The 27,419-nt window shown below is 48.0% G+C and overlaps 4 protein-coding genes across 4 annotated transcripts in view; 2 read left to right on the top strand and 2 right to left on the bottom strand.

Annotated features, from left to right (window-relative positions):
- On the top strand, positions 1-5,117 carry LOC121361758 (complement C1q binding protein; the record flags this gene model as incomplete). The annotated part of the gene is made up of 6 exons (XM_041482749.1): positions 1-109; positions 666-816; positions 1,734-1,821; positions 2,421-2,516; positions 3,137-3,259; positions 4,703-5,117. Coding segments are annotated over 6 exons (717 nt in total), but the record flags the coding sequence as incomplete, so codon positions are not given.
- A 253-nt stretch (positions 5,118-5,370) lies between these two features.
- Positions 5,371-9,202, bottom strand: RPAIN (RPA interacting protein). The gene is made up of 7 exons (XM_041482397.1): positions 9,100-9,202; positions 8,589-8,768; positions 8,003-8,066; positions 7,412-7,526; positions 6,726-6,789; positions 6,490-6,624; positions 5,371-5,583 (listed from the first exon to the last, which is right to left on the bottom strand). The coding sequence occupies exons 1-7, from the start codon at positions 9,175-9,177 to the stop codon at positions 5,554-5,556; spliced, it is 666 nt and encodes a 221-aa protein (XP_041338331.1). The 5' UTR covers positions 9,178-9,202; the 3' UTR covers positions 5,371-5,553.
- Positions 9,203-9,280: 78 nt separating this feature from the next.
- On the top strand, positions 9,281-19,013 carry NUP88 (nucleoporin 88). The gene is made up of 17 exons (XM_041482799.1): positions 9,281-9,529; positions 9,941-10,110; positions 10,785-10,910; positions 11,126-11,212; positions 11,865-12,041; positions 13,007-13,190; positions 13,604-13,754; positions 14,354-14,452; positions 14,577-14,667; positions 14,999-15,100; positions 15,985-16,143; positions 16,556-16,681; positions 17,191-17,256; positions 17,493-17,573; positions 17,887-18,013; positions 18,370-18,488; positions 18,790-19,013. The coding sequence occupies exons 1-17, from the start codon at positions 9,293-9,295 to the stop codon at positions 18,851-18,853; spliced, it is 2,166 nt and encodes a 721-aa protein (XP_041338733.1). The 5' UTR covers positions 9,281-9,292; the 3' UTR covers positions 18,854-19,013.
- A 223-nt stretch (positions 19,014-19,236) lies between these two features.
- Positions 19,237-27,419, bottom strand: part of RABEP1 (rabaptin, RAB GTPase binding effector protein 1) — a 47,532-nt gene continuing 39,349 nt past the window's right edge. Inside the window, exons 14-18 of the mRNA XM_041482434.1 lie at positions 26,820-27,009; positions 26,478-26,533; positions 25,938-26,036; positions 25,008-25,124; positions 19,237-23,090 (exon numbers count right to left, since the gene is read on the bottom strand). Of these exons, the coding sequence (XP_041338368.1) occupies positions 22,989-23,090; positions 25,008-25,124; positions 25,938-26,036; positions 26,478-26,533; positions 26,820-27,009 (564 nt within the window). The 3' untranslated portion in view covers positions 19,237-22,988. The remainder of the gene's footprint in view (positions 23,091-25,007; positions 25,125-25,937; positions 26,037-26,477; positions 26,534-26,819; positions 27,010-27,419) is intronic.

Raw genomic sequence — 27,419 nt, 5'->3', positions numbered from 1 at the left:
CGCTCGCTGTGGCAGCTGGGCGGCGGCGCGGGGCGGACGGCGCTGCTGCGGCCGCGGCGGGGCTCGGCCGGCCGCGTGTCCTGCGGCTGCGGCGGTCTGCACACCGAGGGTGAGCGGGGACGGAGCGGGGCCGCCCTTGGGAGGGCGCGGGGCGGACACGTGCTCTGCACCCCCTCCATGCTGGGAAGCACGTGGGGCGGCGGGGCTTTCCCTACTGCCCTTCTTTCCTAAGGAACTCCCCCTAATCCCGCTTTTCCCTAAACCACCTATTTCCCTAAATGCCGTCATCGCCTAAGCCCGCTTTTCCTCTACACCCCCTTCGCTACCTCCTTTTTCCCTACTGACCCTTCCCTAACCTCCTTTTTCCCAACTCCTTTTTCCCCAACCCCCCGTTCCCTAACTCCCTTTCTTTTCCCAAACTCCCTTTTTCTACCCGCCCTTCCCTTAATCCCACTCCCCTTTTCCTTAACCCTCCCTTTTCTTACTCCCCTCTTTCCTTACCCTCCCTTTCCCTAAATCCCCCTTTTCCTAACCCCCATTTCCCTAACCCCGTTTCCAACATCTCTTACCAACCCCTTTCCCTGAGCTCACCCCCTCACTCCTTTCCTTCATTCCCCCCTCTCTATAACCTTCCCTTTCCCTAACCCCATTTTCTTTCCCGCCAGGGGACAAAGCCTTTGCGCAGTTCCTGACGGACGAGATCCAGGAGGAGAAGAAGATCCAGAAGCACAAGTCCCTGCCCAAGGTCTCCGGAGGGTGGGAGCTGGAGGTCCATGGCACGGAGGCCAAGCTGGTGCGGAAGATCGCGGGGGAAAAGTGAGTGGGGTCCGGGAAGGGTCCCCAGCACCCGAGGGAGGGTGGCTGGGTCACAGTGACCAGGTTTCTCCATGTGCTCACAGCCCAGACTGCACCCTGCAGAGGCTCTTTTTTGTGACCACTTTGGGGCCAAAGGCACTTTTTTCACACCAGTTTGTTACTGTGTTTTGTGTTACAAAGTTTCACATGGTCTTCCTGTTTTAAAAATAACAGTTCAGTAAAACTCGAATGATAAGAGCAGGATCTGGCAACCAGAACCTCCTGCCAGGTGCTGGAGTTAGGAAAAAGAAACAAACTGTGAATGGAGTGACAGAATTGAACTTTGCTGGAATAAAGGCTCTGGAGTTAACCCTTACCAGTCCCTGGTAGAATTGAGAGGGTATTGGAATGACCCAGGAAATACAAAAATAAAATGGAAAGCCCCTGATGGTGTGTATTGGATATGTGGGAGAAAAGTGTACAGTGAATTACCTCAGAAATGGAAGGGCTCATGCACTTTAGGAATTATCAGGCCAGTGTTCTTTACCCTACCCAGATCAGAGGGAGCAGCTCATTGGGGGCACCCTTATTCAAAACCCTTAACAGAAATAAAAGACAGTTAAGGAAAAAATTCCTCATCATGGGTGGGAGTTTTACCAAAAAAGGCCAGTGTTCTTTACCCTACCCAGATCAGAGGGAGCAGCTCATTGGGGGCACCCTTATTCAAAACCCTTAACAGAAATAAAAGACAGTTAAGGAAAAAATTTCTCATCATGGGTGGGAGCACTTGGAGGGGGCAGCTTCTCCCAGGCGTTTATTTTAACTGCAGTGCCTGGTTTTGTTCACACTGTGTGAATTCTGAAGGAGGGCTTAAAAGACCCGTTCTGATGGGCATTTTTTGGGTGTGTTCAAAAGAATTGTTTCTGTTTCTTGTGCAGGATAACGGTTACATTCAACATCAATAACAGCATCCCACCCTCAGCTGAAGAGGACACGCAGGAGCAGCAGAAACCTGATGAGCAGGAGGTAACTTAGCCTTGATGTGCATTTAATGTTGGGGACACAGATGAAAGTTGGAATCTTGCCTTAGGGAAGTTGGAGCCTTGTCCTCAAGTGTTGAGGCTTTTTCTCCCCCTTATGTGATATTTGGGAGCATTAAGTCACAAAATTCAGATTTTCCAGGGCTGCCTGTCCCCTGGCTGTGACTTGCCTCTCTGCTGCAGAAAGGCAGAGATAAGGAGAAATTAGAGGAGAAATAAGGAGAAATTAGAGGAATTCTGAGACTTTCTAGCACCTTCCAAAAGGGTCTACAGGAGAGTGGGAGAGGGAAACTTCGTACAAGGGAATGGAGTGACAGATTAAGGGGGGATGGCTTTTAACTGACAGGGAGTGGGGCTAAATTGGGTATTGGGGGAAATTGTTCCCTGTGAGGGTGGGGAGGCCCTGGCACAGGGAGGCTGTGGCTGCCCCATCCCTGGAAGTGTCCAAGATTAGGCTGGATGGGGCTTGGATCAGCCTGGGATAGTGGAAGGTGTCAGGGAATACCCAGTGCTGGCTGGGCTGTGCTGTGATTGCTTTGGCTCCTGTTCAGATTCCAGAGCTGATGCAACTGTTCTCTTATTTAGCCTGAACTTACATCAACTCCAAACTTTGTTGTGGAAGTAATAAAAGATGATACAAAACAGACCCTTGTGCTTGACTGCCATTTCCCTGAAGATGAGGTGAGTATCACTGTGCCCCTCTTGGATTTAACTGCTCTTTGTAATCTCTTGCTTTTCTGAATCAGCACAGTATCCAGTCTCCTCTTAGTTCTTTATTTTTCTTAATCACAAAAAAAAAAAAGGCTTTATGTTTGCAAGAATAGTGGGGAGGAAATGTTTATGACATTCCTCACATCCTGTCCTGGTGTTTCTGGTCAGCTGCTTATTGGGCTCTTTATTGAATTACAGTAGAGAAGTAGGCGTTAAAAAAGGAGGGGAGAAAATAAAATTTAGAGCTTTTGCTCACACTGGTATTTGTGGTTTGTTTTGTAAATGTTAGGAGGTGTTTAACAGCCAGTCTTGGCTGACAAAGATGAGACAGACACGGGAAGATGTGTTTAGAACCACACAGAAGTTTTTATATATTTGTAAAATTCAGGCTGCTGATTTCCATGGCTGCACAAGCTTAGAGGATTTCCTGAGTTCTGTGCCTGTCTGTGCTTGTCCTCACAGGCAGGGTGGGAGGGGAGAGGCACAGCTTGTCTGGCCTTGGGGCTTTTCCTGAGGTATTCCCAGCCTGGGGATGAGCTAGCTGAGCAAGCCCACTAATTGCATGTCTTGCATTTGTTTTCCTGCCTCAGATTGGACATGAAGGAGAGGAAGAAAGTGATATTTTCACAATTAGAGAGGTCAGCTTCCAGCCCACTGGAGAAACTGACTGGAAGGACACCAACTACACCCTCAACACAGATTCCCTTGACTGGGTAGGTGCTGCTAAAGGCCGCAGAGGGCTCCCAGCTCACCTCACCTGGCTGTGCCTCTGCTCCTGGGCTGGCAATTAAACCTGTCTGGATGTCTGAGACAAGCTGGCCCTGCTCTGCCCCTGAGCTGGTGGTTCTGCTGCAGACTGAGGGTGTTCCATGGTCCCAGGGTCGTGCACTGCTGGTGGCATTACCAGGAATCAGGACAGACAGCAGGAACTTCTTCCTTTCCAGATTTTATAGGTGGATTTCCCAGCAGGGAATCGCATTCTGGAAATGCTTTTGACACTTGTTAAACATCTTTTGGTCTGTGTGTTTAACAATGTGGCTTATCAGACACCTTGTGTAGGTCAAAGCATCTGTGTGTGGTATCTGAAAAAATACATTGTGTCCTGGTTTTCCGTGTGTGTTGTTAGAGTTGTAACACTAAAAATATGCACTAGAATCTGTGTGTTCTCAATGCCAGGATTTCAAAAGCTATAATTTTTAGTTTGAGGCTGTCATATGTTTAAAACTGAAAGTAGAAATAAGTCCTAGAGTGTATCCCCTTGAGAAGCATTCATGTCAAAATTACTTAGTGTGCTGTAGACCATCTCATACTGATTATTCTTTTTTTTCCCCCTAAGACATTAATTTAAAATACGTATGAAAAGGAAAAAGTTCATGCTGTAACATTTAAGCCTTTCAAACAAACTTGTACATCAGATACCTTTTCAAAGTGTTAGTTCACCCCTGGTAGAGGGGACAGGCAGAGTTTGGCCTGTGTCATCCTTGACACACTTCCCCTGATGACTCCACAGTCTGGGAATCTCCAGGATGCAGCTCATTTCTAGTGTTGAGTTTGGGTTTTTATTACATGTTCCATGGCCCTTTCTGTCCAAATGTTCCACCCAAGGTCAGGGCTGCCCTCCTGTGGTGGTGCTTGAGAGGCTGCCTAGAACAGAGGCTAGGCACTGTTAAAGGAATAAAATAGGGATTTATTAAAAGGCCTTAAAGGATACAAGAGCCCAGCCAGGGCTGCACCCAAGATGGTGGATGAGTCATGAGTCTTCACACTTTTATAAGTTTTGGTGCATTTCCATATTGGGGTTAATTGTCTAATTCCAGCTCCAGGTTATGCAGTCCCATCCTCCCAGATTGCTCTCCTCAGTTTGCTGTTTGCACTTTTTGGGCCCAAAGCTGTGGTGGTGTCCTTGGTTCTCGGGCTGGAAAAGGATTGTTTTGTCTGACTGAGCTGTGAGGAGAACTTGCTAACCCTTTATATGAACTTCAGAGTCACACACGAATGCAGTACAGAATCTGGAAAATATGAAAGCTAAAAATTAAAGCATCAGTGGAAGCTGGGCCTGATTTTCCTGGGAGGAAGTGCCATTTGCCAGGGGACATTTTAATGCACCCCCTCTCCAACTGTGTTCCACTAAGGAAGGTTTCTGTTCCTTGCTGCAGGCTCTCTATGATCACCTGATGGATTTCCTGGCTGACAGAGGAGTGGACAACACCTTTGCTGATGAGTTAATAGAGCTCAGCACTGCCCTGGAGCACCAGGAGTACATCAAATTTCTTGAAGACCTTAAAAGCTTTGTCAAATGCCAGTAGGTCAGGCTAGGAAACTTGGCCTCAAGTGTGGGTATTCCACAGTGCTGCTTCATCCAGCAATACCCAAATATATCTTCACAGTGGATACAGAGAGTAAGTAACTTGGAAGGTGCAGAAGGAGGATTCTCACTTGGATTTGGGGATTTGCAGTGATGGTGCAGCCCCAGTCGAGTTCTCCAATGCTACAGGCCGCAATTGCCTCGCCCTGCATGGGCCTTTTTGTACAATTAAGAGTGAATGTGAAGAATAAAAACTGTTCAACATATCACTGAAAAGGGTGGTTTCTCTTCTTCCTGCTCTACCAGAGCTGCCATGAAAGTGATGGCAGTTTCTCTGTGCCACAGCTGCGTAGTTGTGGCAGTGATGGCTGAGCACTTCTTAAACCAGTGCCTCCAATTGCTGTTTGAAGGTTTTAAGTTTATTTATTTAAGATTCATATAAACTCAAAGAGAAAGCTGAAGTCCAGTATGAGCTGTGTGATCACTGATGTAGTATTAAAGACAACACCAAGGCCAAAATAAACTAAATATATTTATTTCAAAACATGTCCTGTGTGGTTAAAAGTGCAGGTCAAGGCAATACTACTGCCTTTTGGAGTGTCTTTGACACAGCAGTTAGACATATGTACACAAGAGTCCTAGCAGCTCTGGGTGAGGTTTAGTATTGAAGTCTTCCAGAAGTAAAGCAGCAGCTGAATCAACTTAGAGGAGAATCATCCAGGAGTCACAGACCTTTACAAAAAAGTTGAACAGAGAACTGTGTTAATGTATAAACTTCAAAACTATTTGAACAGGAAAAATTATTGATTGGGGAAGAAAAAAAAAAAAAAAACACAAAAGAGTTGTTGAGCACTGGCAGAGGCTGCCCTGGGCAGTGGTGGAGTCACCATCCCTGGAGAGATTCAAAAGACATGTAGATGTGGCACTTGGGGACATGGGGCAGTTGTGGCCTTGGCAGTGCTGGGGGAATGGCTGGACTTGATGTTAGATCCAGACACCTGGATGAAGTTTTTTCAGGAGGCTTAAACAAGTAATTTTTAAAACTTTTCTTCATTAATCACTTATCTGAACAGATGCTGTATACAAGACTTAGAAGTTGTTGGGAGAAAAAAAAAAAAAAAACACAAAAGAGTTGTTGAGCACTGGCAGAGGCTGCCCTGGGCAGTGGTGGAGTCACCATCCCTGGAGAGATTCAAAAGACATGTAGATGTGGCACTTGGGGACATGGGGCAGTTGTGGCCTTGGCAGTGCTGGGGGAATGGCTGGACTTGATGTTAGATCCAGACACCTGGATGAAGTTTTTTCAGGAGGCTTAAACAAGTAATTTTTAAAACTTTTCTTCATTAATCACTTATCTGAACAGATGCTGTATACAAGACTTAGAAGTTGTTGGGTAAAGTTAGGGCACTAAATTTGACAGATCCTTGAAAAATTCCCAAACCCAGCAGTTAAAGGTGTGTACTTTGGAACTTCTCTTTTATGGTTACTGGTGGTCAAAGGTAAAGCCATTTCCAAGGAATTTTGTGAAAAAAACAGCCACACAAACCCAGGGCTCAACAGCCTTGTGGTTTCTGCCCATGTAATTGAGCCACGGATCCAAGCAGGGATCCTTTCCAGGAAGATGACATTCACACTCACTGGGCAGCTCATCAGCAGACTGGCTTCCTCCTCCATGCCACTGGTGACTGTGAACTCGGGGCTGTGCAGGCACCTCTGACTGTGCTCTGTCAAGGAGCTTTCCAGAAGTGACCGAAGCTTCCCTTCTGTCATATCCTGAGAATAATTCATTAAAAGTCAGCTGAAGTTCCTGTCTGTAGCTTAAAGCTGCCTCTGCAGCAGCAGAGATACCACACACACGTCACAGTGCAGCTTACCTGTGTGCTGATGTACAATCCACACTGGCAACAAACCAAGTGAGCCTTCACAGACAGGTTATTCCTGGGAAGAGCAAACAATGAGCATCATGACACCCAGAACAAGGGAAGATTTTAGCAATAAAAAATCCAAAAACAACTCAGCACCCCCACATTAGATGTAGATCATTGCTCAGGCATTTTTATTTTGTTGAAATGAACAGCAGCCTCTCTCTGCACGTTTCGAAGCCCAGACTGTTACTATGATATTTGTATGGCAATCCTTTGCTAGGATTTTTCTCTTTTTGTAGTTGAGAAGCTTCAGAAAAGAAATGTAAACAATAGCTATCTGATAGTTGTGGAATGTGATCTAGATATTGTTTACCAAGAGGTGCATCTTTGATTGGTCCATGTGGATTGTTTCTATTTAATGACCAATCCATGGTCTAGCCTGTGTCAGACTTTGAGAGTCACAGGTTTTTGTTATTTGTTTCATTCTATTCCTTTCTAGCTTTTGATAAATTCTTTCTCTCTATTCTTTTTAGCATAGTTTTAGTATAGCATTTTAATATAATATAATAAATCAGCCTTCTGAAACAGAGTCAAGATTCTCATCTCTTCCCTTGTCCTGGGACCCTCGAACACAACCACACCAGACTGCTGTAGGAGAGTGGGGAATCTGATTCCAATGCCAAGGGCTTTCTTACTTCCTACATACTGGGCAGATGACCCTGTCAGTGGCATCCAGGCCATCCAGCACGGCGTTGAGACATTCCTCATCGAAGCGCAGGCTCCGCTCGTACTCCTCGATGACCAACTGCTCTGCAACAACACAGCACAGCCAAGCACCCTCAGGGCCTGCTGGGCAGCTCAGGCAGAGCTGCTGCCCACATGCAGGCTGGGCTGCATATCAGTTTCTAAGAACTTTTACTCCTCTGAGTCAGATTTCTACACTTGGTGAAATCATTCCTGCTAATCCAGTTTTTTCTGTGGTTGAGCTCGTCTCATACTTTCTGATCAGCACTTGAGAAACATCCTGAATTGATTTATAAAGGTTCCTAGAGCTAATAGATCTCAGTCCTGTTTCTCTAGCCTCCCTCACAGGCCTTAAAATGCCACTTAAACTCTTAAAACTGCAAGAAGAGGTCTCAATGCCTCAAAGCCTCCACAAGATTTCTGAGGAGGCTCTTCCCCTGTATCACATGGTTTGCAGGAAACAAGGAGTGCAGCCTCAGTTGTTCTGCATTACCAGGAAGTTACACATCAAACACAAGTCAGAAGATGTGTAAAGATCTTACCTTGCAACATCAGTTCTTGTTGGATCTCTTCCAGCACTGCCAGCTCATCAGGGTCCTCCAGCATCTGAAAGGTGAATCAGTCAATGATCCTCCCATTCCAGCCATTTTCTCACTTCCAGCACCTGGCTGAGCAACATAAATTCACTCTTATTCTCCTGTCTAGCAAATCCCTCTATTTGCAAACCCATGCACTGTGGGAAGCAACCTGTACTGTAAACACATGTGCAGAGCCAGCCAGAAGGGATCCAAGCACAGCCTGTCCAAGAACTCGCTTTTTAAGACATTCAGGTTTCATTTCCATTCTCAGAAGAGGGAAGTGACAACCACCTATAAAAAGCACAGATGAGGAAACACAACCCTCTGCTGTGATCCACAGGCTGTTTGTGAAGGAAGTAAGGAATTTCCCCACTCATGCCCGAAGGCACTTTCACAGCTCAACACCCTGCCTGAGCTGCAGAACCGGCAAACCCTGAGGCTCTTGAGTTTTTTCAGCTCCAGTGAGAAGCTGAAGTGAGACCCGCAGGGAGCTGTATTTGATACTCCCGCATCACACACGTGGTGTTGATGCCGGGGACGCAGCACTGACCTGCTCCATGGGCTGCTCTCCGCGGAGGCCGGGCAGCCTGTCCCGCAGCTCCTGCCACTCCTGCTCCATCACCTCCTGCACCAGCAGCGCGCCCGGCGCCGCCCCGCACGCCCCGTCCCCGGCCTGGCGGTAGCGGTCCAGCAGCTTGGCCCGGCTGCTCCTCAGCCGCTCCATGCAGCGCTGCGGGGAGGGGAGAGCGCCCGGGGCCGTCAGCGCCGGCTCGGGCGGGACACGGCGGGTACCGGGGCTGGGGGAGCCGGGGGGCGAGGCACGGCGGAGGGGTGCGTCCCAGAGGGCCGGGACAGCGGGAATCCCTGAGGGGGGCACGGGGGGCTGCAGGGGGGTGGGACGGCAGCTCCCGGCGGGGTGACGCTGGGCGCCGGCAGAAGGAGCTCGGGGCCCGGTTCACCGCCCCAGCGGGACCGCTGCGGCCAGCCCCCGGGGGAACCGAACCGGGTCCAAATGAGGAGAGAGCCCACGTGTCCCCCGCCAGAGCCCCGTCCCCGCTCACCCTGCGGTACGTCTCCCTCCAGGGCGGCCCGCCCGGGCTCTTGTACCGCGCTCGGTGCCCCTGCACCGGCGCCGCCATCGCGCCGAGCCCGCAGCGCGCCCGGCCCGCGGGGCACGCCGGGAAATGTAGTCCTCGGGCGGCGGCGCCGATTGGCCGCGCGGGCGGTGACGTCAGGGCGGCGGCGCGCGGGGCGATGGCGGCCGAGTGCGGCCCGGCGGAGCAGTGGCGCGCGGCGCTGCCGCAGCACGCGCTGTTCGGCCGCCTCCGCGAGCGCGCGCCCGCCGCCCCCCGCCCGCCGCGGCTCCGCGACCTCCTGTGCGGGCTGGGCTCCGACCTGCTGCTCTGGGACGGGCCCGCCGCCGCCCTGCTCGCCCTCGGCCTGCGCCGCCTCGGCACCGGCACCGACCCCGCCGCGCTCGGCCGCTACCAGGTGCCGCCCGGGGCTGAGGGAGGGAGGGCCGAGGCGGGGATTGAGGGGAGCAGGGGCTGGGGAGGGCGGTGTGAGGGGAGAAGGAGGAGGAGGAGGGGGCCGGGGTTGGGGGTGTGAGGGGCCGTGAGGAGAGGAGGGGGTGTGAGGGGTTGGGCGGGCCGTGAGGGGATGTGGGAATGTGAGGAGAGGATGTGGGGGGGTGCGAGCTGTGAGGGGAGGAGGGCCATGGTGGGCACGGGGCTTAGGGGGTCTGTTCCTCGAAGGAGCATCATCATCCCTCAGCCCGCCCTGGGGTGTCTTTCCCCAAGGAACCCACTGCTTTGTGCCTCTTCCGTGCCGTGAAGATCACCATCCAAAATAAAGATAAGCTGCACTTCTGCGAGTGCTTCCCTGTAACATTTCTGTTTTCAGACTCTTCTGTGCATAAACCCGCCCCTTTTCGACGTGCACCAGACGCTGCTGAGCCCTGCCCAGCACCATGTGGCGCTCATTGGTACCAAGGGGCTCATGGTGCTGGAGCTGCCCAAACGCTGGGGCAAGAATTCCGAGTTTGAAGGTGGGAAATCCACGGTGAACTGCAGGTGGGTGAGACCTCAGGTGAATAATGACACCCTTGTCCTGCCACTCTTCCTCCAAGCCTCCCTTTCCTGGGGTCAGGCAGATACAGAAGGCACTGGTGGAAGGTATAGGTTGTACTGGGGTTGTGGGGCAGTCATGAATGAAATTATTTTGGCTCAAATACTTGCTGCTTGTCAAGTAACCCAAGCAAAACCTTGTAAATATGCTGGAATTACTGAGGAGCAAGATGCACCTCTAGTATTCCTAGCTTTTCACTGTATCAGGGAATGGTTTGGGTTTGAAGAGATCTCAAAGGCCAGCAAGTTCCAACTCCTGCTATGGACAGGGACACCTTCCACTAGACCAGGCTGCTCCGAGCCCTGCCCAACCTGGTCTTGGACCTGTCCAGAGATGGGGCAGCTCCTCTGGGTCTTTCAGCTGTGGCAGCTAAAAGCAGATATTTGGGTGGAAATAACAAGTTAAGTTCTTCAAGTTAAAGCTGCTTTCCAACTTCCATAGTACAGATAAAGACTGAAACCTTTTCATTCTGTAGCTCTTCTTGCCCCTTCCAACTTCCATAGTACAGATAAAGACTGAAACCTTTTCATTGTGTCTGTAGCTCTTCATGCCCCCACTTCCCTTTAGAAGTAGCCTGTGTGTTCCTGGTCACAGTGCAGGTCTCTGCTCTGTATTCCAGCACCATTCCTATTGCGGAGCGGTTCTTCACCAGCTCAACATCCCTGACTCTGAAGCATGCAGCCTGGTACCCCTGCGACACCATGGAGCCCCACATTGTGCTCTTGACATCAGATAACACCATAAGGTAAGCCCCATTTGTGTTTGATTATCTGAAGTGTCGTTTTTTTGTCATGTCCAGCCTTAATTTGTCACTGGGTATTTGTATCCTGCCATTTTTACCAGAGTTAGCATTAAAAAAGTAGGGTGGCAGGAATTTGAGAGTGGCTGATGTTGCTGTGTCAGCAGGGAATGTGCAGCACTGCCAGCAGAGTGAACGTGGCTGATGTTTCTTTCCCCCAGGTTTTACAGTCTGAAGGTGCCTCACACACCCATCAAAGTGATTGTGCTTTCAGACACTGAGGAGGAGACTCTTACCATCAAAACAGGGTTGGTGTGGCTTCTTGTGTTTTGAAATGCTTTTGCAGAATATTCAGTATTCTCAGTTGTGTTTTTAATGGATAAGTGATAAATGTGCCTGAAAATTTCATATGAGTTCTACAGTGCTAGCACTTCTTCATAGCAGAGTACCTACACTTCTTCTCTTCTCTTCTCTTCTCTTCTCTTCTCTTCTCTTCTCTTCTCTTCTCTTCTCTTCTCTTCTCTTCTCTTCTCTCTCTTGTCTCTCTTCCTTCTTCCCTCTCCTCTCCCCCACCCTTCTAAAGCAAATGGTGACAAACTGTACAGTCAAGTGTTTGTCAGAGTAGCAGCTTGAAAAACACACCTTGACTGTAAGTGGGGTTAAGAAGGGGGTTTTGAGTGAGGAATGTAGAAAATAGGTTGTATTTTTATTTCCCTCTTGGCCTGGTTGGAAGCAGAACTCTTGCACCACAGAGTGGTGTCTCACAGGAATACCAGAACCCCTCTTGCATCCTCTGAAGCTGCGGGGGCACTGCAGGAGCCGTGTGCCATGTCAGGGGTGTCACTGACACCCTTTTGTCGCTGGCACTGCGGAGTCGGTGGGGTTTGGCAGGGATTTGGCAGCACATCAAACACCGTGCTCTCAGTCCTTGCTGAGCCAGCTGGTTGTGCCCTGTCCCAGGAGAGCCTACACAGCGTCCCTGGGCGAGACAGCCGTGGCCTTCGACTTCGGGCCGCAGGTGCCGGTGCCGAAGCACGCCCTGGGCCAGCGCGGCAGCGAGGAGGTGCTGGGCTACCCCCTCTACATCCTCTATGAGAATGGAGAGACCTTCCTCACCTACGTCAGCCTGCTCCAGAGGTAGGCTCTGACCCTCAGGGCTCGCGGGGTGCTTGGATGTGCAGTGCTGGGGTGAGAGAGTCGCCTCTCAGCTTGGCTGGGACTCTGTGAGGGATGCTGGGCTGAGTTATCTTGTATTGCAGCCTGTTCTGTCTCTGTGTTAGTGCTGATAGACTGGAATCCAAAACCAGTGTGTCATCCTTTCTCATCCAAACATTATGGGTGCAGCTTCCATTGCTCTGAATGCACTGTGCATTGTTTACCACCAGCAATCTGATATGGAGGCACAGGGCTGTAAAAAGATCAGTGGGTAAAAGAACTAAGGCTGTTCAGTGTATTTTGTGGCACAGACATCCTTAGCTTTGGATGAGGCTCATTGAGCCAGGGGCATCCTAGGAAAAGAAAAACTTGAAGAGCATAGGGGTTTCACAGCCATGTTCTGCAATGGAAAGTCAGGATGATTAATCAAGAATAAAATATGATACAAGAAGGATTTACTTTAGAAAACTGAGAAGATGGTGCAAGACTTACAAGTTAGATCTTGTGTATCTGAACATTAAAGAGTGTGGTACTTGGGTTAGAAACAGCATTGTGTGCCTCTGCACTGAGATCTGTCTGCAGGCAGTGAGATAGCCTTAGTCCATCTAAAGTTCTGCCCAAAGAAATGCCACAGCACAAAATGCTGCATGTGAAGTGCAAGAAACCAACTGAGTAACCATTAACTTGAGCTTTCCATGCATATTTTGTGTTCTTGTATGGAAATGTTTCCTCGTGAATTTTTGAAGTGCAGCTTTGGTTGCTTTCAAAGCATAAAATGTAATAAAATGAGCTCTGGTTTCCCCTCTTGAGTTCTCCACCAAGGAGCTGCAGGTCAGACTTGCAATCTGCAGCAGTCTAATGGGACTCAGAACTCCAAGCCATTGTTTGACAGCCGTGGGGAGTCCCCCTGCAGAGCTGGGCTGAGAGCAAACCCATCCTCCTTGCAGCACTGGCAGCCTGGGGAAGCTGCTGGGCCCCCTGCCCATGCACCCGGCTGCCGAGGACAACTACGGCTACGACGCCTGCGCCGTGCTGTGCCTGCCCTGCGTTCCAAACATCCTGGTCATTGCCACCGAGTCGGGAATGCTCTACCACTGCGTGGTGCTGGATGGAGAAGAGGATGATGAGCAGGTACCTTGGCTTGCTTTGGTGTTTTTCTGTAGGTATTTTTGTTTCTTTAATCCAAGTTCTTGCTGCAAGGTGGCAGGATGCCTGGAAGTGTGTGCCAAGTGCCAAAGCTGCGTTCTTTTGGAATGAGGTAGTGAGTCTTCCTCCTGTTTCAGCCACTCCCTGTGGCTCCCTGACACTTTTATTTTAACTCTCAGTCCTGTGTACCCTGACAATAGATCAGTTTATGATCAAATCTACTAGGATCTAATTTAAGAAGGATTTTCTAAGAAACCCTGGGTTTGAGTTAATTTTTTTTTAAGTAAACTTGAACTACATTCCTTGACAATTGAATCTTGTAAGTCTTTCTTGATGCTGTTTATGTTGGCATTCCTATTTACATGATGTCTGACAGAAGAATTCAATGCTCTTTCCAGTCAGAGAAGTCCTGGGACCCAAGATCCGATCTTATTCCTTCCCTGTACGTGTTTGAATGTGTTGAGCTGGAACTTGCACTGAAACTGGCCACAGGAGATGAGGAAGATCCTTTGGAGTCTGACTTCTCTTGCCCAATCAAGCTGCACCGAGGTAGGGTTGCTCATTCTGTGGCTTTTTATTCCATCATTTAGGATCCAGTTATTTGCATGTTCTCATTGGTGTCAGACAAACAGGGGTCAGAGTAAGGATTTGCCTGATGCCCTCAATAAAGCTGTGGAAGGAGCAAGCCTGGGAGGGGCTCCAGTGTAGATTACACATGGTCAGTACTAAATCCTGTCATCTGAGGGTTATAAAGTCTTAAGTTTCTGCATCTGTGCTGATCTGTGAGTGTGAGGGAGTTCTGTGGGGAGGGTGATCCTGAGAGAAAGATCTGCTTATCCCATGGAATTGGGGGCAGGACAAAGTGTTTGGGTCTTTGGGAGCAAGCAGCTTGTCAGAATGCTGGTGTGCTAGTTTTAATAATCTGCCATGGAAAACCTATCTGAGTGATGCAGATGTGGTGTGATAGGAAGGGTTCAAAACAACTCATCAGTATTTTAGACTTTAACACGTCTGTCTGTTTCTGGTGCTTGCACTAAGATGTTAAAGCTGACTGGACACTAAGTTGGTACACAGGATCAGCAGTGCAGGTGTGAAGAGTGAGTTTTTCTCAGTTCAGCCATCTCTTACATTGTCTGCTTCAATTTCAGATCCCAAATGTCCCTCTAGATACCACTGCACACATGAAGCTGGTGTCCACAGTGTGGGCTTGACATGGATCAATAAACTGCACAAATTCCTTGGTTCAGGTGAGCGAGGGAAGTGAGGAACAGATGAACATCTGCCAGTAGCAGGCTGGTGGATGCAAGTACTACTGAGTCCCTCACCCTGCAGAGGTGTGGATCTGATGCATCCTGACATGTCTCCTTGTAGATGAGGAAGACAAAGACAGTTTACAAGAGCTGGGAGCAGAACAGAAGTGCTTTGTTGAACATATTCTTTGTACAAAACCACTGCCATGCAGGTAAAAAACCAAACTCTTTCTCAATTGCTTTTAAGTTGGGGATTGCTATGGAAAATATTTTTGTTGTCATCTTTTGCTGCATTCTTGCCATTAAAGTAAGCTCAAAAGATCTCAGACAATACAACTGAGCAATTTGTGTATCAGGATTCTTACTGCACAGTTAGGGTAGTAGCTTAAATTCTTGTGTTTCTGTCTGAAAATCACCTGTCAGACCAGCAGAACTTTCACTTCCATTTACCTGACCTTGGAGCATTTCCAAAATAGTGAACATGCACAACTTCAGGAACAGAGAACTTTCCTGACTGGGTAATTTTTGTGTTCTTCCCTTCAGGCAACCTGCTCCAATTAGAGGATTTTGGATCGTTTCTGATGTCCTGGGGCCTACAATGATTTGCATCACCAACAGCTATGAGTGCATTACAAGGCCTCTCTTGTATGTGGTTCTCAGTTGAAGTCCATGACTGCATGGAAAGGACCAAAAAAGGATATTCCTATTTTTCAATTACTCTTTGATTGTTTCACCCCAGGCTTCTGCACCTCTTAGGACACACCATGAAGTTTTGCTTTCTGAACTGGCTGAGCACTGAAGTGTTACTGTGGTAGTTAGCTACTGCTGATGAGGTGTTTGTAGGGGATGTAATTAATCAGATCACTTTTAGTGAGTACTAGGACAAAAAAAATGTTCTTGATGGTATTGTTGAGGTTTTTCAGTAGTATGGATATTCTTAATGGGCTGCTGAGGTTATGTGTGCCTGAAGGGGGAAAAAAAGAAGTAGGATTTTTATTTGTGCTTCCAGTTACTTTCTTTGGAGGCGGTGGCAAAGATGCAGAGTGGTGTAAATGTGTGGTGCACAGTGAAATGAACATCCTTGAGGGGGTGACACTATTTTCAGCTTACTTTTTGCAGGACTCTGTTTAAGGTAGGACAGGTACCATCAGCAGAGCCAGTGTTAACATCAGGTTCTCCTGGAGACCTTTTATTTATGTCACTGTTTCTACACAGGTGGTCAGTGACCAGGCAGGGTGCTTTGTGGAGAAGGTCATGCTGCTGTTCCAGTGCCTGCCTGCCTTGTTCTGGAACTTTCTTCTCCTTAAGCCAAAGGATATTTATGATTCTTGCTAGTTTGAGCCATGACCAAACAGGTGTGGGGATGTGAGCTTTACCTGCCCTGCTAGGGCTGGATTTGCCACGTAACTGAAACAGCTGCAGTGACACAGGAACTCCACAGTGGAGGAGTGCCTCACTTCCAGTGAGGAAGCTCTGAGCTGTTCCAGTGTGAGTGGTCTGACTGTGTTCTCCCTTGTGCTGCTGTGTAGAAGCACTGTCCATCCTGCCTCGCCTCCCCTGCTGTGCACCAGAGAGGACAAGGAGCTGGCCGTGTCCCCGCTGCGCATCGTGGCCGAGTCAGAGCATTCCTTCGAGAAGCACATCCAGGGCATCCTGCAGCGCAGCTCTGCCAACCCCCTGCACCTCAAGTGAGCACAGCCCTGGGGCACCTGCAGTGGGAACACTTGGGAACACTGGGTGTTGGCCAGCTCCTATTGAACAGCACATGGCCTTGGGTATGGAAGTGCTGGGGCACACCTCCTGCTGCTGACTGGTGCCTGTGTCCCTGGGGGATGCATCCAGGTGCAGGCTGGGAGGGGATCACCTGGTTCCAGGCTCCTGCTCAAAGCAGGGCTGCCTTCAGCTGATGAGGTTCTCACTGCTTGGCCCATTGGGTTTGGAGTATCTTAAGCTACCTTGGGATTTCCTTATGTCAAAGGGATTTCACTGTAATCCCTCACTTTCATAACAGACCGCCCCTGAGCTTTACCATAAACAGTGGAAGTGGTTTAGCCTTCCAGAGGAACATATTAGTAAGATGGCAAAAATCTCAATCTTAAGATCTGCAGATAAAGATGCTGCTCCTCCCCCTGAAGAATGCCTTCAGCTCCTCAGCAGAGCCACCCAGGTGTTCAGAGAGGAATATATACTGAAACAGGACCTGGCAAAAGAGGAGATTCAGCAAAGGTAATGCAAAACTCTCATAACGATGTGCTGGCATGTCTGTGACACAGCAGCAGTGGGTCTAACCCTGGTGAATGAGTAAATGTACTAAATGTAAAACTAACAATGAATGTCAGAACTTAAAAACTAAGTAACCAGGAAACGAGGGGATGTGTTTAGTAGTTGATGTCTGTAGTGGCTTATAGGGGAAGAAGAAAATGGTAAACACACACACAGATAAAATACTTTTCTCGTGATGTTGTCTGCCTGCCTGGGCCTGTGGGTGGCAGGGAGTCTGACCTCAGCACTAATCCTCACAAAGGAAAATTGCCATAAGTCTCTGTTCCTTCAAATCATAGTTATTTACACTACACAGTTAGGACAAAATGGGAGTTTTTTCTCACTGCCCCTTTTTCAGTGTCTTTAGTTCTTCCCACTCCCAGCATTTTCTCTGTGGTGTAAAGCCTGATTCATCTGGTTGCAAGTGGTTTGTTGTTTTGTTTTTGTTTTTTTTTTGTATGTGTTTACTTCAGAGTGAAGCTGCTGTGGGGACAGAAAAAGAAACAACTGGAGGATCTGAATTACTGTCGAGAGGAGAGGTGAGTAGAAGCTGTCTCCTTTATCCAGTCAAACCTCAGGAATGATGCACCTCTTGTGTTCCACACAAGGCCCTGTGTGGAACAGGTGACAAGTGGAGGCATTCCCAGCCACAGGGAAGCCTGTAGGTTTGCTCCCTGCTCCAGCTGGCTTCTTCAGCTTCCTTGTCCTGTTCCCACACCCTGGCTTGTCCCCTGTGTGGATCTGAAGTAAGGAAGTATTTCTCCCTCACCTTAAGGAAAAGTTTGCGGGAAATGGCCGAGCGCTTGGCTGACAAGTATGAGGAAGCCAAAGAGAAGCAAGAAGACATCATGAACAGGTGAGTGCACACGGGGCTCTATTTCACCTCACAGCACCTGATGTCAAACGGAGTTTGCAGGCGTGGTAGGACAGAGTGGGCAGGAGCTGCAGCACTGGTTAGTTACAAGACTGGGCTGCTGAAATTCCCTGTGCTGGGGCTTGGTGTGATCGGTCTGCAGGCCCGGCCTGAGCCAGCCCCATGCTCAGAATGCCACCTGAGACCAGCTGGAAGGGGAAGGTGAAGCCCCTGAGACTTGGGAAGCATGGCCCAGGTGTTTGAGCAGAGCTGGGTTCCAGGGAAGTTAACTCAGAGACATTTCTTGCTTTCAAAGGATGAAGAAAGTCCTTCGGAGTTTCCACTCTCAGCTTCCTGTTCTATCTGACACTGAAAAAGATATGAAGAAGGAACTGCAGACAATCCATGACCAGCTGCAGCACCTGAGCAACGCTATCAGACAGGTGAGAGGAGGAATGACCAGGCTGGGAGGTTACTGAGCTCCTCCCTCAGTGCTGACAGACGAGTCCTGCCGACAAAGTGATGCTGTACTTGTGTTAGTTAGCAACAATGTACTAAAGGGGCTTTGGGCCCTTGGTGGTAATACAGACAGAACCTCTGCACACACTAAACCCTCAGAGAGCTCCCCCTTCCTCAGCCCGGCAGGGACATTTCTTCTCTTTGTGGGAAGTGAAACAGCAGATTTGAACACAGAAATAACCAGTTAATTGCAGTACAACACAGCAGTCTGTAATTAACAAGCTTCCACTGTGGCAGGCAGGACCAGCACTGACTGGGGCCTTCTCTCCTCAACTCCTAGGTGAAAATGAAAAAGGAATACCAACAGAAACAGATGGAGAAGGGGCGGAGCCCTCGCAAACCCAGCATCAGCCTCAGTGCCTACCAGAGCAAGTGCATCCAGGCTGTCCTGAGGGAGGAGTAAGTGCAAGCTGGGCTCCTCCTGAGGCACCTGATCCCTGGCACTCACGTTCAGTTCAGGTGCCTCAGGTGTCATTTAAGCCGTGCTGCAGGAGGGGCTGGGGCACAGGACGTGCAGCTCCTGAGAGCAGCACTCTGAGCAGATGTATGGAAGTGCTTTTTGCCCCAGGATCCCCGGGCAGTCTGTAACCCAGCCTGGGATGACAGGCACTGCTCCCGTTCCCTGCTTCTACCATCTGAAGTGTTTCCCTTCCTGCTTAGCTCTCTGCAGCCTTTTGACTTGGGTTATTTTTTCTTGAAGGGGAGAGCACATCCGGGAGATGGTGAAACAGATCAACGACATCAGGAGCCACGTGAACTTCTGACCTGTCCCTGGAGAGGACCCTGCACCGAGGGGCTGGATGAGCTTCACCTGTCCCTGCTATTCCCCCTTGTATATTTACCATTTGTATGTTGAACAATACACATTTTACATATTATTTTGTAAAGAATTGTGAAATAAAATACTTTTGATATGACTCCTCACATGCTGTGGTTTTTGTTTTTGTCATGGGAAGGGGACGTGCTGCAGGTGTTTTATATTCAGGGTGTTAGAGGGTAACTCTTGCAGCTGCCTCAGGAGTGGGGGGATTGCTGCTCCCTGGGGTTATCCTGGGATGGTCTCCCAGCCTTGCTCCATCAGGGGTTCCCTGGGGGGAGGCTGTGGCAGGAGGCAGAGGAGAAAGACCAGAGGCATGCACACACACACTTCAGCAGCTTTTTTTAATTTGGAACACTTTCTCCATAAAGGACACACCTTCAGTACAGTTAACAAATGGTTACACTGGAATCCTGGAGACAGCAGAATTCTACACCCACGATTGCACAGGACACCAATGGCTTGGCTCACTGGAATACAGTATTGACTTCCAAACACTGCCTTTTGCAAAAGATGGCTCTGCAGTCCTTGCCATTACAAGGCCAATTCAGTCTCTGCTGTAGACAGACTCTAGTGGACAATAAGGAATTGTTGTCCCTCCCCCCTGCCCTTGGAAAAGGCGCCATGGTGAAGCTCAGGGGGGACAGGAGTTACTGCACTGCTAAAACAGGGGGGCACTGCTGGGGGGGTACCAGACATGCTGCAAGAACACTTTGTACAGGTTAAGACTATACAGGTACAGGAATGCAGACAGAACTCCACCTGGGCCCTGTTACAGCCTCCACCAACAGCTCAGCCCGTCACAGCTGAGCAGTGACACTGCCTGAGACAGGAGAACCCACCCCGGCCCCAGCCACGCTCCACAACACCCAGAACTGGAAAGAAGAGCATTTGTTTTCTCATGTTCATGAACACCAACACCAGAATCCATCATCCAGTGAGTATCTACACCAAGAGCTTTTCCTACATTTACAGTCTTTTAAATTTGCTCTGCAAATTTGGCACACACTGTCTTGTTTTGCTTTTAAAGGCCCCTTTGAGTTCAGCAGAAGCTCAGTTGCTGCTGCTGAAGCTTTGCTGTCCTTCCCCCAGGAGGAACAGCAGTTTGCAGGGAGCACATCTCCCACCACTTCTGTGAACAGCCAGGGTTCCAATTTCAAACTGGATAGTTTAGAAGTCTGACATGACAGCAGTTGGTGAAAAGGGTGACTCGTGTTCCAACACTAAAATGGTCACAGCTGGTACTGAGACAGGAGCACAGGTGTTGGGCTGGTGATGGAACAGGGAGGTGAAAAGGAAAAACCATGCAAGAGCTGCCTGCCCTCCTCTCCACACCAAAGGAAGTTCCTCGAGGCACTTGTGCAGTGCCTGCTTCACAAACCAGGAAAAGCACACAGTGCACACCCTCCAGACCTGCAGATCTGCCTCTGGGAACAGCTCCACAGGCCCTGGGGCTACCAAGGAGCCCAAAGCACTTGCCCCACTCCCTCCTTCCTGCCAGGCTGCAGCCATGACCTCGCCTTGACACCAGCACACCTGGGGAAAGCTGTGCCCACGAGCCATAAAAACAAACAAGGAAAAGCCCCCAGCCCTGGAGCACCTGAAACGCTCTGAGCCAGCACAGCCAGGGCTGCTGAGAACAGGCCACACACAGGGACCAGCAAGGGCTGCTGGAAGGGCAGGAACAGCCCCTTCCCCTGCTCTCTCGCACTGGGACCATCCAGAAACACAACCAAAAAATACTTCACTGTGAAAGACCTCAAGGTGCAGTTCCTAAAGCTCAGCTTGCTGAAGAGGGTGCAGGATGTGGTGTAGTTTTGCCCTACAAGAGGCTTCCTTACACCTCCTGCCAGGTGAAGCAGTCCCCAGTTACAGTAACTAACCCTGTAACCTGTTACACATTAGTTTTTGGCAAGGGAGGGTGGGAACAGAGAAAAAAAGCTTTCCTTTCTGTTCTGCAGCTCCTACTAAAGGCCTGTAGTTTTGTCTCCAAAGTCTACCCAGCCATTGGAAAACTGAATAAAAATATCTGGTCCTGGATTTATGCATCAGGACCTGGCTGCTGTCACCCACAGTTCAGCCAATAGTGAGGAAGAGTAAAAAACCCCTAATCTGGTAATAGCCAAATAAGACTCAAGCCACACTTCAACGTCACCTTTATGTGACAGTGTCATCTCTAGACATGACAGCTCTGCCATCTGTTAGTCATTACTAAGGTGGGAAAAATTACTTTTGGGTGTCAGGATTATGAAGGGAATTAATTGCTAGGGTGAATAAAATGCTTTAATTCTTGTAATGAGTGGAAAGGAATTGAGCTTATATGATGCTTTTTTGGCTGTTTTTAAGGCATTCCTCTTCAAAACCACTGGTTCTGACTTTATGTCAGTAGCAGGATATACACTGCTAAAAATAGGATCTAAGCACTTAAAATATATAGTCATGTGCATTGCAGTTTGGAACATTTTCTGTCACTTTTGAAGGTGATGAAGAAAAGCAGATCTCCAGCCAATTATATGAAGAAAAAACATCAAGGAATGGAGCAAAAACAAAGAAGTTTTGGACAGTGGGATCTGCTCCTTCAGCCTCCTTTTAACTGAGTTGCAAAGTCCAAGAATTGGGTTTGTACCACCAGGATCATCAACACCTGCAACAGCTCAGGAATCCGCCCAGCTGTGTGCATGAACTCCAGCACTGCAGGAGGAGGAGGAGGAGGAGGGATGCTCATGTTACCTCTGGACATTTATAGAACAAGAAACCCAAACCTGGCAACTGAGTGACAACAAGAATTTCCTGCCTCTGCTGCCACATCACTCAGTGTCATTTAACTGTCTGCGAGCAGAACCAGGGGACAGCACAGGAGCCACCTCTGAGCAGTGCAGGGCACCAAAGAGCTGCACTGCCCCCTGCAGCAGCACAATCCTGCAGCTCCTGCAGGTCTGTGCCCTGGCCAGGAGTGTCTGGCAGTGGCTCCCTGTGAGCTGACACGAGGCTGACCTGGCAGAGGGGTCAGGAACAGCTTCACTCAGCACCTGCCCTTCCCCAGAGAGCTCCTGCCTTCACACCTTGTGCCACCCCAGAGCAGAGCACACCTGCCCCACCTCAGGCCAATGCTCAGACATGCACATGACTTTTATCAGCTTTTTTCTATTTGGGTTTTTTGTTTGCTTCGTTTTTTGGGGTTTTTTTTGTTTTTTTGTTTTTTTTTGGTTTTTTTTGTTTTTTTTTTTTCCACAGAGAAGGGATTCCAGGCACTGCTCAGCTTTAGGAGATGAGAAACAACCGGTTGTAGCTCCATATTCTAAATTACATTTGTGAAAAGAGATTACAAAACAGTGCATTTCTTGTGCTTTTCTTTCTGTATCTGAATTCAACAGAAAAATGGCAAGGAGTTAAATTCTCAGTACAGTGTTCTTTTTCTTTTGAATTAGCATTTATCTGTTCAGGAGATACACAGCTCACTCATATCCACATTTCAGCAGCATTCAGATTCTTCACAGAGTCAATGGTTTTTAAAAAAAAAGTACTGAGTTATGAAATAAGATCAATATCCAGTGTCCTGCTAATAAAGTCATATTTTAATATAAAATATTCATACAGCATACTCTACACCTCATTCTCTCTGCTAGCTGAATACTGTTACTGACTATTCAAACAGAAAAACTTCAACCACTTTGCTCTTCAACGTTTTGGAGGGACAATAGTTTCCAGCAGCTACTTTGATCACAGTAGTGGGGGAAAGAACAGAGGGAAAGACAGGGGTATATGTTCCAAAACTCTATATTAGGTTACGAAGTCGGCTGAAAGAGGGAAGTTTTTCAGAATGTAAGGACTGATCCCACTCAGTGGAACACGAAACACTGCACTCATTAGTGTTTCCATTAGAAATTCTCCTTCCTACACTACAAGTCACCCTTGTGCTCTCTTCCTGCCCAGTACGAAACCTTTTCCCCTCTAGAAACAAAACTTAAGTCATTGCTCCCCTCTGTTGTCTTCTGCTCTCTCGGTTAGAGTTAAATAATAATTAATGTTGCTATAAAGATGAGTTAAAAACCCCAGACACAGCCTTGGAGCCCATCAGGGTGTCATGTTTCAGGGAGCTGATTAATGTCCGTCAGTTTTGTGTCGTTCAGGATTGCACGGATCCTCTCCAGGGAATCTGCCTGCCGGATCCTCTCCAGCTGCACCTGCAGGGAACCAACACAGGCACTGCAGTCAGCAAGGGGGCAGAGCCCAGAGCCAGGCCCAAAGGGGGAAGAGCTCACACCCAAACCCAAAGGGAGCCCCCGAGGGATCCAACATCACCAGGGGCTGAGGAAATGCAAGCTGTGAAGGAGGACAAGCTTAATTTGGGTGCAAGAATGGGAAGAAGACATGAGGCAGTTGTGATTTTACAATAATTCCCCACTTTCTGGCATCATCAGGACTCTGTGTTTTATCTCATGTCCAGTCACTGACACTGTACTGGAAAACTGGAGCTGTGCAAAGTAAACCTTCCCAGGAGCAGCCCAACACATGCCTTGGAGGCTCTCAAGGTCACTGCCAAAATGCTCTTGGAGCAAACATCCCATTTGCAGGCTCACTCCTTGCTTTGCTGATAGTCCAATTTAAGCTATTTCCTGTCTGCTGAAAAAGGGCCCAGCAAAGCTGTGGTGAAATCAATGCAAAGAGAGCACAACTGATTTCTTTCTCACACTCAAACTTTCACCATCTTTGCAACAGGATCTGGGCTTTCAGTTAAAAATCCCCAACTAGCATTTAATTGCTTTTTAACCCTTCCTCTGAATTGCTGATAACTAATTTGGTCAGTGGACCCCTCACACAAGGGGTACCTGCCCAGGCTCTCACTGACAAGGGCAGGCAAGGGAATAACCCTGCCAAAAAACCACAGTCCTCCTCTGATGCTCATCTCACACTGTGCACAGTGCACATGGCACAAGCCATTGCTTAAACTGGAGCACAAACTGATGTGCAGTACCTGCCTAGGGCAGAAGGAAAACACAAAACACAGAGCTACAGTTCTTACTGAGCTCAAGGTTTACTAAACCACCTGCAAGTTGTGGAGGAGTCCAGCACACATCTTCAAAGTGGTGGCTGTTTGCTCTAAGAACTGCAGGACTTTAAAAACCAAAAAGTGAGGATGAGGACAAACAAGAAACAACTTCCCTAAGCAGGACAACTCAATAGTCTCCTTTGTTCTACCAATTCCTCCAGACACAGAGCCAGAGAGGACAGATCTCTATTGTCCATCCAGCTAAACTGTGTCTAGTAAACAATCTCCCACATTCTGATGTTAATTTTCCAAGTAAACCTGAATGCCTGACTCAGAAAATGTGTAATTTGAATTCTGCTGGATGTCACTGAGGGCCTGGCCAAGGACTCCAAGGAGATGGGGCTGAAATTCAGCACCTCCTCTGTGAGCAAAGCTGGAACATAAAGAGGGCACAAACTCTGGAAACACAGACCCTGCAGGTGAGCCCAGTCCAGCCTGGCTTCCCCAGGACACTGACAGTCCTTCTGCACACAAACTGCAGCAGAGAACAGCCTGACAAACCTGCATCAGCCTCAGGGACACCCCTGACAAAACTCCTCCCCTCAGCCACCTCTTGGCATCTCACAGCAACCACAGGTTCACTTGGTAGAGGAAATACAAGGATAACAACAGAGACAATAGCAAGGAAAAGACTTCTAGAACGTACAAACAGAAATCAGTAACTGTAACACTAAGAACCATTTCATATATTCAGGTCAAGCAGTACCATTTCCTTACTTTGCCCTCAAATATTTGCATCTGAATGATTTGCTAGGAAAATATCACACTGTAAGCATCAGGAGATGGACAAGGAAAAACACAGGTCTGGAAGAGCCATCATCTTTGGCCCTGCACAGTTTCTTTTAGTACAACAACTGAAAGTTGGCTGAAAATCAGAATATAATCTCAATAGCTTTAATAATAGTATCATAGTAGGAACATCCAATCAGTTTATTACACTAACAAATTCTAAAATAGATCATAAATACCAACATAAGAAAATTTACAACTGCTATTTCTTATTTTACTCAGCTCTGGAGAAGTGAAGTACACATTGATTGGACTCTCTTACCTGAAGTGTCTGAGAAAGCTTTACAAAGTCTCTCTGCACTTGCTCACTGACATCCAACTCAGTCTGCAACCGCTGGGCTTTGTTCTTCTCTTCAAACACCAGCTGCTCAAGGTTGGCCTGAGGAGGAAAAGGTTCTTTTGCTTGAACTGAATAAAAATCAGCAGCTTGTATAAACTGATTAAAGTGTGATACCAGAGGAAAGCAGCACAGCATTCACAGGGCCCTGGCAACAAACTAAACCAATCCTTCCACACCTCAGTTTTCCAAAGTGCAAAATCAGGAGCTAACACCCATTAATAGGTGCCAACAGACTGGTTAAGGCATGGAAAAGCCCAAAGTCCCTTAACAGCACCATAAGCAGGGATCTCAAAATACAAAGGCAGAGCTCTGGTTTTAGTGCAGTAAGTTCATGGTAAGGGCAGTAATTTGCTGCTGGCAATGTAACTGCCTTGCTGTCCTGAGCTTTAGTCAGAGAAGTGTTGGGGGAAAGGCATAAAAAACCAAAACCACAAAAGAGAGGGCAGAAAGTGAGTGCTCAGATCACAATTAATTCACCTGAGTGCTGAAGTAGAGCCCCTTCCTACAGCAACTACAAAAAAAAAACACCATTTCTTCAAAAGCATCAAAGCATCCAAGCCAAGGTTTGGTATCAGGACACTCCACAGGCAGGAATGTTCCTGAGCCTTGACTTGGGAGGGCAACCCAAGGATGGTCAGGTCAGGTCAGCAGCAATTCAGAGCCACCACTTCACAAATCCCAGTGAAAACAGGGGTGAGGATTTAACCACATCCAGAGGACATTACTGCCCTGCCAGTTTCTTACCAACATTCAAAGCTTCTTTTTTTCATTCTTAGGTAGTGCCACATTCTCTGACACAGCTGCTCATCACAAAAGATGCAGATACACTTCACATCCAGACATCATAGCTACCTTTGCTGCAGTCTCCTTCTTCAGCTGTTCTTCTAGAGCATTCTTTGCCTCCTGCAGACTCTCCAGCTGCTGCAGGTTTTCCTGTGAAGAACTTTCCAACTGTATAATAATAATAATATTGAAACAAAATTAACTAAATTTCATAACATTTCCATCTCCCACAGTCCCTCCATAAGGAAGTCTAAGTATCTTTCAGATACTTAGGGGACTCAGAAACACACCTAACTAATCTCTTCTAGGGCAGAGAAAACACCTGAATAACATCACTTTCTCACCATTTATTTACTTCTAGAGCTGGAGAGAAATGTCCAAACTTGACATTTAGGTCAGTGTTAGGCAGTCTAGTAGTAGTTAGGAGTTAGTTAATCCAGTATTTAGGTTACAGATTAATAAAACAGATCAAACACCTTTTAAGGAACAGAACTATGAATGTGTCCTACTCCTACACTGACATCAACACAGGAAAGAGGAAAAAAACCCCTTTATTAAAAAACCCCACATCACCAAACCCAAAAATTCCACAGTAAAAGAGCTTCTTACCTGTTCCTTTTCTGCTTTTATTCTTTCCAGTTCAGCTTTTAAACTGGAAATGGAAGCTGAAAAACAAAAATATTAAAACTTAAATGCAAGAAACACAGGAAATTGTTCATACCCTGTTTACTTCTGTTAATATTTAAAGGAGGATTAAGGTCATGTTACATCAAAGGTACTTCAAAAGCAAACAAATAATTGTACTTTTTTTTTTCAGCAGCACAACTTTGGTGTCTCTGCTTTCAAAAGTGCACAGTATTTAGAATTCAGGTAAGTCTACTACAAAATCAACTCTGAGCATCTTAATAATTCCTTATATTCCTATTCTGAGACCATTTCACCCCTGCTCACCTATTTCCTCTTTGCAATTTTCTATTTCCAGCTGTAGAGTTTCTTCTATATTTTCTTTCAAATATTGTTCAGCTTGTATCTGCTCCTTCAAGAAGAGGATCTCTGCCTTCAGCTTCTCCTCCAGGTGATCTGCTGCTGTCCTCACACTGATGATGTCCTCCCGGTACTTGAGGATCAGCTCTCGGAGCTCCTGGATCAAGGATTAGCAGAGATGTGCATTTGGCACCACCCAGCACTGGGCTATCTGCACAAGGACAAAGCTCTGCAGCCCCAGGGTCTGTCCTGACATCCCAGACCCTGCTCCCAGCAGGGAATTACAGCCACAGTCTGCTGGGCCACAGGAAATGAAAAGGTGGCAAACATCCCCAGGGGTTTATGATGCTCCCCCTGCCCTTCAGCCCCACCGAATATTTTAGGCTTAAAGGACAGGAACAGCCATGAAAGGGATGATAAGGCTTATCATTATTCAAGGCTTTGGATTATTACTGGTTTTAACTGGACAGAAGTGACTGACTTCACTTGAATTACTGAATCAATACAGTGGGGCTCTGCTGACTGAACACTTGTGTGCCCAGTTGGAAAATGCAGCTTGAACTGGCT

This window comes from Pyrgilauda ruficollis, unplaced genomic scaffold (genome assembly GCF_017590135.1).
Source record: "Pyrgilauda ruficollis isolate IOZ18807 unplaced genomic scaffold, ASM1759013v1 scaffold59, whole genome shotgun sequence".
Taxonomy (NCBI): Eukaryota; Metazoa; Chordata; class Aves; order Passeriformes; family Passeridae; genus Pyrgilauda; species Pyrgilauda ruficollis.
The sequence above is the reverse complement of the archived record's forward strand: the minus strand, read 5'-3'. Positions and strand labels throughout refer to the sequence as shown.

What these genes read in the sequence shown, in the direction of transcription:
- RPAIN (XM_041482397.1), bottom strand. Translation starts at nt 9,177, where the DNA reads ATGGCGGCGCCGGTGCAGGGGCACCGAGCGCGGTACAAGAGCCCGGGC. An exon ending in GGAGGGAGACGTACCGCAGG is followed by an intron (nt 8,769 to 9,099) that starts GTGAGCGGGGAC and finishes CCCTCCCCGCAG; the next exon opens with CGCTGCATGGAGCGGCTGAG. An exon ending in ATCTGCCCAGTATGTAGGAA is followed by an intron (nt 6,790 to 7,411) that starts GTAAGAAAGCCC and finishes TGCTCTTCCCAG; the next exon opens with GAATAACCTGTCTGTGAAGG.
- NUP88 (XM_041482799.1), top strand. Translation starts at nt 9,293, where the DNA reads ATGGCGGCCGAGTGCGGCCCGGCGGAGCAGTGGCGCGCGGCGCTGCCG. An exon ending in GCCAACCCCCTGCACCTCAA is followed by an intron (nt 16,144 to 16,555) that starts GTGAGCACAGCC and finishes CTCAATCTTAAG; the next exon opens with ATCTGCAGATAAAGATGCTG. An exon ending in CAGGCTGTCCTGAGGGAGGA is followed by an intron (nt 18,489 to 18,789) that starts GTAAGTGCAAGC and finishes TTTTTCTTGAAG; the next exon opens with GGGAGAGCACATCCGGGAGA.